The following is a 15000-nucleotide window of genomic DNA, read 5'->3' as shown; positions in this document are numbered from 1 at the left end:
CGCTACGTGGAACTGCAAAACTTTAAGATTCCAAGAAAGGAAGATTTAGAAAAAACACGCACAGATATAAATGAATAAGAGATATGCATCTGCGCAGATCTACAGAGCAATACTAAATGCAAAATGCCGAAAGAGTTGTTTCTTCAAAATACTCGTATTTCGCGCTAATTCAGTATATTCTCTGTATCGCTTACCAATAGTAGTTACGAAGACAGTGGCGGTGCCGGCCATGTAGCAGCCGCGTTTGCTGAGCCTGGGCAAGTCCGTCAACGAGGACACGACCAGACGCGCCACCAGCATGCAGAATCCGGACACGGACATGCACCACGACGTCTCCTCCAGGCTGAGCCCGGACGTCTGGAGGGCGAAGGGCGCGAACATCAGGAAGTTCAGGTACGATGTCATGTTCAGCGCAGAGGCCACGGTGATGATAAGCACGCGAGGAGATCTTAGGAGCTCTAGGTTGGTGAAGATCGTGGTGAAAACGCGGGAGACGGTGGCGCATGGCCGAGTCTTGGCGTCAGGGTCCATTTCTATTTTCTTTTTCGTCTTCCGTTCCCAAGCATTTTCCTTGTTTCTGGTCTTCATGTGCCACTCCACAGGGTGTAGGACGGCCGCCCCGACACAGCCGTTTAACAAGATGGCTGCCATGATGAGCGTGCTTCCGGAAAAGCCATATTGTTCTTGTAAATAAGTGATCATTGGAGGCCCCGCCATCTGCCCCACGCAGATGCCTCCGTGCATGAGGGCATTCGCGATGCCCAGTCTGCGTTTGAAGTAGTATGGAATCATTGAGAAGATTGTGCCCATCATCCAGCCGCTGCCAATGCCTGTAAATAGTTTTTTGTTGTTGTTGTTCTTACTTGCTTTGTCAATTATTAGCATAAAGATAAAAGACATCATTGTGTATTTAGCAAAATACAGAGTGTGACTTAAAAAGCAAAAACTACTACTTTCATAATTTTCCTGTAATGGTACCAATGCCCGATTCACTTTGGGACCAGCATTTGCCAAAAATACTACTTGTAGTTCTCTATGCTATTTTCCCACCGGTTGTAAATTTAAATACTTGCTAAGAAAATTAAACGTATGCAACTAAACCACATCAGAAAAAAGGAAAAGGCCTGTCACTGCACCTGTAAGTATCGAGTACGAGCAGAGCAGATACAAAGCCGAGTTGGCGAAGCTCGAGACAGCGAAGCCGAGGGACAGCAGGAGACTCGAGACGAAGCCGACCTTCCTCCAGCCCCACTCGGCCACCAGGGGGTCGAGGAACAGGGCCGCGATATTCACGATGAACGACCTCAGGTTGAAGATCCAGGCCACGTTGGTCGAGGACGTCCCCAGGTCGAGCAGGAACCCCGAGAACAGGATGCCGAAGCAGGGTCCGGCGAAGTTGATGGCGATCTGGAAGTTGGCGGGGCCTTACTCAGGGGGGCGGGGGTAATTTCGATTTTTGGTGCATAGAAATCTAGTCTGTATCCTAACGAAAAAAAAGGCTTCTTTGATACATATGTAATGTCATTCGCTATATAAAGATTAGATAGTTGGTTTGCGTGTAGTACTTTTTTTTAATTTAATAGTAATAATAATGTCAATGACAGCAATAATAATAATTTAAAGTTCTATTGCAAGGCCATTCTACATAGGAAGAAAGTAATAGCTAAAACTGCCGATGATAGGTTTTCTTTTCCTTTTCTACTTTAAGACAAAATGTTAGGACACTCAAACAGGATGGAAAGCAACAAAACTGCCCTTGTGCACCTTGGAACTCAACTTTGATATTGAGAAGTGGAGAAACACATGCATGGCCATCAATAAAATCATTTAGATTCCTGAAGAAAATTATTATTATCATCCACACTAAACATTCATTGGTTTAATAAATGCGCACTGTTAGTATACGTAAAATAAAGTTGAACATTTAAGCCGTTCTGTTGATTTTACGCCGATTCTTAATCAGCTTATTCGCCCTTTTTAAGAGCCCAAAATACCCTGTATTTATATGGCGGCATTTGATTATCTTTCGCTAATATTCGCGTTGCTACTGGTGTGTGTGTGTGTGTGTATACATACATATATATATATATATATATATATATATATATATATGTATATATGTGTGTATTTATATACATATATATATATATATATGTGTGTGTGTGTGTGTGTGTGTGTGTGCGTATGTGTATGTATGTATATATATATATATATATATATATATATATATATGCCTATATATATTTCTTACCTGTCTGGTATTTGTTATCCCATTTCACTCATGAATATAAATCTGTTGCATTTTTATTAATATTTCTTTGTGCTTATTGTTAAGGTTTTTCGTTTAAGGTATTGGTGTAAAAACTATCTACTTAAACGCAATTTATAATCTCATTACGGGAAATATATAAATTACAAAATTCGTAGTTGGTTACCTGTTGTAAAGTATGTATTTCTACTTAGTGACAAGAATACATTTTAAAGACTATACAACAGCAACGGTGACTGCACTTTGGATGGACGTAATTGAGTGACTCATCTACAAGATTATCCGTACTTGATAGGACATCTGTGGTGCGAGACCCAGTGTGGTAACATGTACCGTGCGAGCAGTTTCCTTGAGGTTTAGTAAGGAGTTACGGAATCCAAATCAATGAAGACATCGCATTAGTTTTAATGTGCACACTTTTCAATAATCGTTGAGCGGAAATATGTTCTCGTAAAAATCGATTTGATGTTAATGCACTGCAATCAGGAACAAAGTGCATTAATGTAACATATCTATAATTATGTTATAAATGAAGATTTGAACTAATAAAACATAATAAACATTTTCGGGGAACTAATCTGAGAACACCTAATTATCACCAGAGCTAGTAAATCATTACTGAAATGATCTCACTCTCTTGCCGCACTTAGTCATGGTTCAGTTTTCCGGATCTAGAGGATTCTTGGGCATTCAAGATCATCGTTATATTTTCTATTTCATTTATCTTATTTTCTCGCTAAATTTTCTCAATGTTCTAGCATTTAATACCTAAACCATCTAGATATTACTTATTTAGAAATGAGAATCCATCAAGTGTTTGGTTTTACTTTTTAAATATATTTATTCATCTACTTATTTCTGTAAAAAAAAAAATGAATATATTTTATTGTTTTTGGAATTCCAAAAGATTAGAATAATGCAATCGATCAAATATCCAAACACTTCTATACATTGCAAAAACATTACATAAGACACTAACCATCCAGAAATGGGTTCATCGTGGTTATTCATCGCATATTGTTACATGAAACGTACAATTCTTCATATCTTGGCACAGAGGAAGTACCTTTGATAATGATACGGATAAATAGATCATGTGTGAGTGTTCCGCTAGATACATTCAGTTGATACCGATTAGCTTTAGATGAATAAGTTAAGTTATTGGCACATCAATAACTAAAGTACACGCAATATAATCACTCGGGGAAGTGATTATATTAAAGTGAGATTATAATTTAGTATAGCATTTGATTCATGCAGCAATAGTTAATCAGTGGGACACAGGAAATATTGGTAGACTGAAAAAGACTGATCACAAAATCGAGGAAAAAAAATATTACCGCAATGGTGATGCAGCCAAAGGTGATAACCCAGCCCCATCCACCGTCAGGTAACTCTTCTTCGCTCTCTTCCTTTTCCTCTTTTTCTTTCTCTTCTTCTCTAACGTGCCTATGTTCTATCTTAATTTCTTCGTCTATCACTCCCCCGCTTCTTTGTTCTCTTCCGCCGTTGTTTTCGCTGACTTCTGTTTCCGGTTTCGTGACTTCATACTCGTCCGGTTTGTAAGACACGTTAACTATTCCCCCGTTTTTGTGTTCGTCTTTAAAAGTTACTTTGGATAAACCCATTTTGTTGATTTTATGTTTCTTTTTCACAGTCAAACCGTCTACGTTATTCTGAAGCAATGTCCAGTGTGTGGTCTATCTTTCACGTATCATCAGAGAATAGATAAACTTTCCTCACAACATTTAAATATTGTAATGATTATCTATAACACATTTAGAGATTGTATCTTTTCTAACGGCATTTTCAACACATCCGACTACGATAGCTAATATGAAGGACTTTGTGATATTTGTAACATGTTCCGAATTACGATATATTTTAGCAAGATGTCAGTTATGATACTATCAGTGCTATCTAGCCCTATCACAATGAGAAGGAGGGTGTCAGGATGTGTGGTTCGGCCCGAGTTAGGATTGTGACTGGCATCCTAGCAACATCTCCTGCAGCAGTTCACCTCGGCTTTCCAAATATCGCACTTGTTGATGACACGGCGGGACACTGATGAATTCACCCTTCGTGTCGCGGAAAGAATAAGCTAGTGATTTGTAGCAGAGGGCCAAGTCATGTTTCGCTTATGTATTATATTAGAGAACAGAAATATTTGGCCATTTAGGAAGTAATACTTATAGTATGCTCACAGTTACAAATGCAACGGAAGCACGTTCTTATTTTTAGTATTTAAACTAGCTATTTCTTGATTGTTTTATCTTTTTGTTTACGGTCTACGCTTCCTCTCCGTGGTCCACTGATAATAGTACCTTAATGTTGCATCATACAACAAATAGCAACCAAAAACAAGGCTGAATACGAATGAACAACCGATTTCAAATTTGAAACTACAAAACCACCAAAGGAACCAAGAAATGTTCAGAGATTAGAAAATAAACTTTATTCTCAGCTACGGAAAGTTACGATCCTCCTCCTCAAGGGAAGTCTTCAGAGTGTGTGATTTTAGTGCAACAGTATAATCAGTCATGAAGTTCATAGTTAAACTCTTGAAAGTCAAGTGCCTAGTGTTCCTGAAAAATGCATCATTTTCCTGCTTTAAATATACGTTGAATGCCTTATTTTATAGATCTTTATTAACACCCTATAGTCTTTTTTTGTAGGTAGATAATGTATGTACGTTTTATCAATGAAACTGTGCCAATATGGAATCCATTTATCGCAAGTGCGTATCATAATCTTTAATTTCGCAATATATTTTATAATAAAAAAATCTAACACCAAAGGTCTCATTAGAATCGTTAAGTAAATTGTTTTAATCTTATTGAAAACTTTTGAATATTAATTTCCTTATATCTCTCAATGATTCTAAGGCTTATAGCTTATATAAGTGAGTCTGCGCAATAACACAGATTAAGCACATCTAAGTATTTTAAGACAGGAAACAGGAAATCACTTATTTATTCAATATAACTTTTTATATAATGTTTCCTTTCTCTTATTTCACTTTTTGAGGCAGGTAGTAGCTTATGGCCCTCGCCGTGCTCCACGATGTTTGCGTGATTCTTTATCCAATTCTTTAAGATTTTAAGAAGCATTGGAATTTCCCCCTTGCGCTGTAAGGCAAGGAGCGCGCCTTCCCTACGAACAACATAAGAGAGGGTTTAATGTGTCTTCGTGTAAAAGCATAACGAGATGACCCCGACTCTTCCCAGAAATGAATGGCTACTGATGTCCGTCTCTACAGGTTTGCATTTACTTGATCTTAAAACGTTCAATATCGTCTGTCTCTTGCTGTAATTTTTTAAATTATCACAAATACAAACATACAACGAACACACGCGCGCGCGCGCGCTCACACACTCGCACGCACACACACACACACACACACACACACACACACACACACACACACATACACACACACACACACACACACACACATGCACACACACACGCACACACACACACGCACACACACACACACACACACACACACACGCACACACACACACACACACACACACACACACACACACACACACACACACACACACACACACACACACATATATACTCTCTCTCTCTCTCTCTCTCTCTCTCTCTCTCTCTCTCTCTCTCTCTCTCTCTCTCTCTCTCTCTCTCTCTCTCTCTCTCTCTCTCCCTCTGTCTCTCACTCACTCACATACCTATATCTACATCCAGTAACATTCATTCGATTTTTGTTTTATATAGTTTACCCGATCCCATGCTCTAAAAAGATATCGTGTCAAAGAAAATGTTTTGAGGCGTAAACTAAAGAAATATATGTAAACAATAATTTCGTCCTGCATTGCAGTAAATACATTATTTCCATGGTGATGATTAGACAACTTGAGAAATGCAGCAATTTAGATCAGCGATCATATTCAAACATGTATAGCTTAGATTTTGATGGCATTAATAAAAAAATGAGGTACAGTTCAGTGAACGGACACAGACGTAACGCAGCCATAATATGCGTCTTTATATGTATATGTGTCTATATATATATGTGTGTGTGTGTGTGTGTGTGTGTGTGTGTGTGTGTGTGTGTGTGTGTGTGTGTGTGTGCATATATATATACATAAATATATATATATATATATATATATATATATATATATATATATATATATATATATGTATATATATGTGTAAATATACATTTATATACATATATATGTGTATATATAAATACATACATACGTATATATTTATACATGTATATATATTTATTTATTTATATATATATATATATATATATATATATATATATGTATGTATGTCTACATGTGTGTGTATACACACACACACACACATATATATATATATATATATATATATATATATATATGTGTGTGTGTGTGTGTGTGTGTGTGTGTGTGTGTGTGTGTGTGTATGTGTATATGAATATATATACATTGTTTGTCTGTCTGTGTGTGTTTATATGCATATGTATATATATGTATATATATATATTTTTTTTTTATATATACATATGTAATGAGCACAAGGGATGTGAAGTTAGAATGACCCAAAAATTCGTCTTGAAACCACCCTGTATATACCTCACTTGGTCTTTATGCATATGCATTACTCATATATACCTCAGTTTTTTTGTCTGTAGCTATGTAAGATAGAAGTACTTAATTATTTTATAGACACTTTATTTTAAAAGTTTTATATAAAGTTCATATATTTCTATATTATTTTTTTATTAAGATTGGGAAATTGTAAAGTATAATAGTCTACCCTACAAAGTACTGTTTTTTTTTTTGTTTACCACACCATACATTTTCTTTATTTAAAGGGTACACTGTTATATGTCAATAGTACCGTTAAATTAAGGTTGTATAATTGATATTTTGATTAAGAAAACCATGTGTACTATCTTTGTTATTGAATAAATTCATTTAAGTTCTGAAAATTATGCATGTATAGGTTAAGAAGAACTATATGTTTGTACTATATGTGATCTGAGTAGACTTTAAATTTTGAAATATATACAGTACTAAAGCCTGATACTGTTGCTATAACCATAGAGAGAGAGAGAGAAAGAGATCAGAGAAGAGTGCCATACAACAGCCTGAAAGTCTTTTAGATTATCATGAAATATCCGAGGTAAGAAAGAATGTTCAACTGTAATTATATAATTAATAAAGTCATAAGATACTATATATTTGATTTATAGAACAAAAGGGCTGTAAATATTGGAGATCAAACTAGAAATTAGAGATAAATAGTATGTCTTTTTCACAGCTAGAGGCTGGCACCTGGCACTGAACAACATCCAGATGTGTCTCTCTCATTATTATTAAGAATTTAAAACCCATTCAAAGCGTAAGTGTTCTTAACATTTATAATTGTATACTATTGAAATGATGTTTAGTCAAAATTTACTAGAATGTGCATACAATTACTCAGATCATGTATAATAACATAAATGCTATACGTAATTTGTTTGTTTGCAAGATATATTTTGTTCTTTTACGAAATACTTATTTAGATTTATAACATTATATTGTTTATCATTCCTAAACTAGAATATTGTTTCTTTTCTAGGAATGGGTTTAATTTTTAGTTTATTATAATGTTTATTTTTTTGTTTATTGTTTAGTTTATTTTTTTTAGTTTATATTTTTTTGTTTTTTTAATGGTTTTGCTGAAGATTGGGATTTATTGGTTCCTGGTGCTGTGCACAATAATAGGAAAGAAAATATCTCTTGGGGAGCCCAGGAGATGGATGAAAAGAAAAGAAGACAGCTGAGAAGACCAACTAGTGACAAGTTGGAGTAGCTGAATATTTTGGTAAAAGTATGTTTATATTATTGTAAAAGTGTAATGATTTATGATTCCTAATGTTAACTAAAATTTGTAAGCTTATTAAGTGTTTTGATATTACCCATTCTCTCAGTTACCTCTAAGGTTGAAATTAGATCATAATACCCTGTATGATTAATCCTCTTTTATGGTGTGTGTTCTAAAGGTAAATTTTGGAGAAACCACACCTAGGAAATAACAGATAGTGCCCATCTGGATAAAAATAATTTGAGTAGTTTCAGAGGGGCGCAATATATTGGTGGCAGCTAAGGTGGGATATGATCAAATTAATTTCAGCCTAATGTACTGAAAGAAGAGATATTAAAGAATACTGTTTGTAATTTTTTGAAGTTGTAGTTATTTTGTTATTTTCAAAATGAGTTCTGAAAATCCGCATGGAGATGAATCCGGTGTAGATACGAAGGAAGGTGAGAAAAATCCTGAAGTAGAAATGCATGTCTTGCAGAATGAAGTGATTGAATTAAATATAAGTTTAAATAAAATGTATACAGTTCTGGCAGAACTAAGAGAGGCCAGAGATCAGGAAAAGAGTAAAAGAGAGGATTTGGAAGATAAGTATCAAAATTTATTGTCAGAAGTGACTACTTTGAGGATAGGTTCTCGTTTAGAATCAGACCCACTCTTTTCTACTCCTGCCAGACCTGAGCGGACTGTACATCAAGCTAATATTGCTCAGCCTAATCAAAGCATTCCACTTGTCACTCAGTTCCATACTCTAAGAAGTAAGGATATTGAAAAGTTGAGCATGAAAGACCTACATGGACTTGATGCTCTCAGTAATATTAAGTTGTTTACAAAACAGGTAAAACAGTTAGGAGGAGAAGATGATGTACTCTGTAAGAATATTGCCTTAAACAGAATGGAAAGAGATCTGCGAACCTTTGTAGATGGTGAATTAGAAAGCCTTCCAGATGGTGGAAAATTTAAAGACATAGAAAAGATTCTAATGAACCAGTTCAGTAGACCTCAAAATGCAATGGAAGCCTACAGAGAATTATGTAGTAGAGGTTACGCATTGGATGAAGACCCTAGGGAGTTTGTGAATAAATTTCGAGCTAGATTTAGGACCATAGCTAGAGCATTTCCACAAGAACAAACCCCAAAAGAGGAACAAATGTGGAAGACAGTGATGATGGAAAACTTACCAGAATCCATCAAATATAGGTTAAAAGTATGTGCTAGTGATGGGATGGGAGAAGCATTTCTGACAGAATTAGAAAGGGAACGCAGTTACTTTCGTTCACAGGTGAACAGAGTAGAGGTCAAAGAGACAGTCAATCCCAAAGATATAGTTGTTTATCCTTGTGGTTGGTGTCAAAATGGGAGCAGACATCTTCGTAGTAAATGTCCACGAAAACCTCCTGTCAGAAGTTGTTTTGACTGCCTAGCAGAGGGAAAAAGAAAAGGTCATTCTGGATGCCCTGGTAAGACTGATATGAGAGCACAGAACAATGGTAACCCAACCAGTGAATAGCAATTAAAGCAGCAATTAGGGAATTGTTTTCCTAGGAAGGAAATAAATGAATATCAGAAATCAGACCCAAATAGAAAAGTTAAGATAAGCAACATCAACCAGATTAGAAAGATTGATACGCCCATTATTATGATTATGGTTGATAATAGACAACTTTCAGCTTTTGTCGACACGGGTTCCTCTGCCACGTTGATGAAATATAGTGTGCTCCAGACACTTGAATTAGAAGATAAAATTAGACCAAGTAGTAAAGTCCTACACTCAGTGACCAACACATTACTCAAAGTCCGAGGTGAAATTCAGGTTCAGGTGTTAGTATCCCCAAATGTTGCCATTCAACAAAAGATGATAATTGTCCCTGATGAGTATCTAACCACCGATGTTTTGATGGGTGCTGATATGATAGGCAAAGCAAAATTTACATGGAATGAGAGAACTCAAGATCTATATTGGGGAGAACAACAGTATAAGATCTACAACACAGTTGGCCGATCAATCTATAAGGTACAATGTAAGGAAGGAACGTGTGATTTAGAAATGAAAAATCCAAAATTCGGTTCAGAAAAATGCTTACATGTAAACCAAAAGACTGTGTGTCCTCCAGGAAAAGTTACCCATCTGAGAATAACCCATAAAGATTTCCAAGTAGGACAGATCATTTGTTTTGAAAAGGTGAAGAGCGGAAGAATGTCAAAAATAAATAGGCCAATCTTGAATAATGGTTGTTATGTGATAGATGAGAAAAAGGGTTTTGACATGCCAGTTATTCATATAGGAAAGAAACCCATTAAGTTCACTCCAGGTACCAAGATTGGAGAGTATACAGTCATAGAGGAAGAACAAATTACATATTTAGACTTAAATGGGGTAGAAATGGGTAATAAAGTAGAACTTGTAAGAACACTTTCAGAAGAATCCAAGAAGGAGGAAAATATTATGCTATGTGGTCCTCATTTTCACCTTCTACCACAAGAGCAAATTGAAAAAGTAATGAAAACCTCAATGAGAGATTGTAGAGTATGCTGTGGGTCTTTGGAGAAACTAATAGTAGGAAACATTGGCGAAATTGACAACAGCTTAGTTCCTCATAGTGATAAGGTCCAGAGTAGTGGTGATCGAAGAACACGTCTAAGAACACTTATTGAGAAAATGGACTGGAAACACCTTACTAAAGACCAACAGGAGTTATTAACAGAGGTAATTCTGGACAACAACAATTTGTTCATCCTTGATGAGACGGAATTAGGTCAATTAAAAGTAGCTGAAGCCCATATTCCTACAGTAGATAATGAGCCAGTCCGAATGCCACTGTATAGGTACCCTGAACAGTCGAAGAAGATAATTGCAGAGATGATTCAAAATATGATAGAGAGAGGGGTAATTGAAGAATCCACTGCTGCATATTTATCACCAATAGTACTTGTTGGCAAACCGGATGGGTCAAAACGTATGTGTATAGACTTCAGGGCAATCAATAAGAAAATAAAAATGGATGTACAGCCTCTCCCTAGATTAGCGGAATTAGTAGAAGAAAGTGCTGGAAGGAAATTGTACTGCACATTAGATATGAAAGATGCTTATTTTCAAGTAGCCCTAGATGAAGCCTCTAAAGATTTAACTTCTTTTTCAGATGGCTTAAGTTTATATAGATTTAAGCGTTTGCCTTTTGGATTATCAATTAGCCCTGCCATATTTACTAGGAAAATGCAAGAAGTATTAAGCCCCCTAATTAAGAAGGGCTGGTGCAGAAATTATTTAGATGATGTAGTTCTCTGGGCAGACTCCTATCAACAAATGCTAGAAAGATTACAAGAAACATTTCAAAGGCTAGAACTGATGGGAATGAAAGTAAATCTATCCAAATGTGATTTTGGCAAGAAAGAAGTTAAGTTTTTGGGACATATTATAAGTGAGAAAGGAATCAAACCTAACAAAAAGAACCTGGAAGCAATTAATAAAATGCCTCCTCCCCAAAGTGTCAAACAAATAAGAAGATTCATTGGCATGTGCAATTTTTATAGGAAGCATATACCAAATTTTGCTCTAATAGCTGAACCTTTAACAAATTTGACAAGGAAAGATGTAAAATTTGAGTGGAATGATGCCTGTAATAATGCCTTTATAACACTGAAAGCAAAGTTAGTAAGTGCTCCTGTCTTAGTTAAAGCTGACCAAACTAAAGAATTTGAACTACACACAGATGCTAGTGATACCCACATCGGTGGAGTATTAATGCAGAAGGATCATGATGATCTAAGACCTATAGGATACTATTCTAAGAAGTTAAATTCCACAGAAAGAAAGTATTCAGTCACTGATAAGGAAGCATTGGCTATCATTAATACCTGTAGATTTTTCAACCATTATCTTTGGTGTAAGCCTTTCACCATCGTTACTGATCATCAGCCACTAACCACTGTGTTTAAGAAGAGAACAGCTTGTCCCAGAATGTCTAGATATATTTTAGAAATGAGGGAATACATTTATAAAATCAAATACAAGAAAGGAACAAAACATACTGTACCAGACACTCTTAGTAGACCCATAGGAGCTATCACCAAGGGGAGTGATAAAGCATTACAACCAAGTAATGATATTAGGTTCTTGGGACTGACAGTGGAGAAAATCAAACATGCTCAAAGGGATGATAAAGTTTGGACTAAATTGATAGAGTTTTTAGAAGGAAGTACCATACCAAAGCGAATTCCAGGCAACAGACCCTTTTATCACTTTGAAATTAGAGACCACATTCTATATCTAAAAAGAGAAGAAATGGGTAAAACCAGATCTTGCCTTGTAGTTCCCAGGGCTTTAATACCAGTTGCTTGCTCTATAGCCCATAATGATTCCCATTTTGGAGAACATAAGACCGTTGCAAAAGCCAAGCAGTACTTCTATTGGCCTACCTTGTTGAAAGATGTGAAGAACTATGTAAAATCATGTAAATCATGTCAACAATTTAAAGGACATGGGTCAATAATACATCAGTGGAGAGATTTACCACCAGTAGAGGATAATGGTCAGAGAGTATCCATAGATCTAATTGATTTGCATGGAAGTAGGGCAGGATTTAGATATTGTCTTACTGTCATTGACCACTTTTCTAGATTCTTGAGAATTTACCCTTTAAGAAACAAGAGTACAACAGCAGTTGCTACTGAATTCAAGAAGGATATCTGTAGATTTGGAACTCCTCGCTTAGTGATTTCAGATAATGGAGGAGAGTTTACTGGAGCAGAATTTAGGGAGTTCTGTAAGAAAGCAGGAATAAAACAAGGATTTTCTATACCATACCATCCTCGGGGTAATTCAGTTATAGAAAGAGCCCATAGAACTCTTAAGACCGTACTTGCCATTCTGAGTCAAGAACATCCAAATACATGGCCCAGTCACATTTCAGAAACTGAAAAGGCAATGAATGAAGCTGTGCACACTTCCTTAGGTACTTCACCTTATTTTGCATTTTATGGAAGGCATCCCAACAGAGAAGTAGGACACCTAATGTTACCAGCTGATGAGGTGAATGAGGAAGATAAATTAGACGTGAAAAACTTGCTGAAAGAAACTTTGAAACGCACGACCCAGAAATACGTACAAAAGGCAAATGTGGGTAGAAAGAACAAACAATTAGAAGTTGGAGACTTGGCATGGGTCTATGTTGAGGAACCAATCCCTAATACTGCTGCTAAATTAAATAGGAAATGGAAGGGACCATTTAAGATTATTAGCGTTGTTGATGGAGGACGTGCATATAAACTAGAGAATGTATTTAATGGAAATACAGTGGACAGAGCCGCTGAAAAGTTGAAAGTTTTTATTGATAGAGAAGAGATACTAGAGACAATTGAAGAGAAGTATCTTAATGCAGATGAAGAGCAAGGGATACTTACAGATGTTAGAGTTAGGAGACCACCCAAAAGATTTGAGGATTATACTGTATAATATAGTAGTAGAGGTAATAGAAATGTTAACTATAGAATCCACAGGAATGCTTAAAGACAAGTTAGGTATTAATTTTTATTGTGTTACGTGGTGCTAATATTGGTGCTATAATATTAAGCTGAAGAATTGAGTTTCATTTGTACTACCCTATTGTGAGATTTAATGTGAAGATTTTGAAGAAAGCCTATGCCTTGGCCAGGATAGGACGTGATTTTGAATGTATCCTAGCTTAGAGTTAGTAGAGTAACTGTTAGGATTGAAGAAGATTGTTGTTTCTTATGAACGGGTCGTGAGGACACCTGGATATAGTAGATCGAGAACATTCTTATGAATGATAGTCTGACTTATATTGTTGACTTGTATAATATATTATGAATTTAGATACATTTGACTTCATGAAACAAATTGCTAGGGATTTAGGTTAAGGAGTTGTAAGAATAAGTATCTACCTGAAGGTCCCCAATCAGTTGTGTATGGCTAAATGTGGACCCAGTTGAGCACTAAGCTAGAGTATCTAATACGTCGATGATGCAAGAAGTGCAAGGTCAGAAACAATTAGTACATCCGCTGATTCTCTATAGGGCTGGGGAAGTTGATGTGATTTCTTGCAACATTTAGGGCCTGTCAATTGTATAAAGTTCAGATTCTCTGGCTGTATTTTGGTAGAGTGACCCAGTATTGTCTAACATAACGATACAAAATTTGTAAGAAACTAGTGTATACAATCTAGTGATATGTCTACCCTCCTCGAGCACCAGAATGTGTAACATTTCTGAATACAGCAGAAAAGGAGTGGACAAGACATTGGTGATGTTAATATTGGTATTGACCGATAACTTGGAAGATGATTTTTGATAAGGGTAGTATACTTGATTGTGATTAATTTGTTCCTATAATTTTTTTACAACGAATTTTTGGTCTCCCCTAACCCCAAAGGTGTGTAATGAGCACAAGGGATGTGAAGTTAGAATGACCCAAAAATTCGTCTTGAAACCACCCTGTATATACCTCACTTGGTCTTTATGCATATGCATTACTCATATATACCTCAGTTTTTTTGTCTGTAGCTATGTAAGATAGAAGTACTTAATTATTTTATAGACACTTTATTTTAAAAGTTTTATATAAAGTTCATATATTTCTATATTATTTTTTTATTAAGATTGGGAAATTGTAAAGTATAATAGTCTACCCTACAAAGTACTGTTTTTTTTTTTTGTTTACCACACCATACATTTTCTTTATTTAAAGGGTACACTGTTATATGTCAATAGTACCGTTAAATTAAGGTTGTATAATTGATATTTTGATTAAGAAAACCATGTGTACTATCTTTGTTATTGAATAAATTCATTTAAGTTCTGAAAATTATGCATGTATAGGTTAAGAAGAACTATATGTTTGTACTATATGTGATCTGAGTAGACTTTAAATTTTGAAA

The 15000-nt window shown here is 35.7% G+C and overlaps 1 protein-coding gene across 1 annotated transcript in view; it reads right to left on the bottom strand.

Annotated features, from left to right (window-relative positions):
• LOC125038265 (monocarboxylate transporter 12-like) overlaps positions 1–4231 on the bottom strand; it is an 8645-nt gene extending 4414 nt beyond the window's left edge. The window contains exons 1-3 of the mRNA XM_047631706.1: positions 3610–4231; positions 1137–1407; positions 195–830 (exon numbers count right to left, since the gene is read on the bottom strand). Of these exons, the coding sequence (XP_047487662.1) occupies positions 195–830; positions 1137–1407; positions 3610–3897 (1195 nt within the window). The 5' untranslated portion in view covers positions 3898–4231. The remainder of the gene's footprint in view (positions 1–194; positions 831–1136; positions 1408–3609) is intronic.
• Positions 4232–15000: the final 10769 nt, after the last annotated feature.

The sequence above is a fragment of the Penaeus chinensis genome, chromosome 24, assembly GCF_019202785.1.
Source record: "Penaeus chinensis breed Huanghai No. 1 chromosome 24, ASM1920278v2, whole genome shotgun sequence".
Lineage (NCBI taxonomy): Eukaryota > Metazoa > Arthropoda > Malacostraca > Decapoda > Penaeidae > Penaeus > Penaeus chinensis.
Note: the sequence above shows the minus strand (reverse complement) of the source record. Positions and strands in the feature narration are given on the sequence as shown.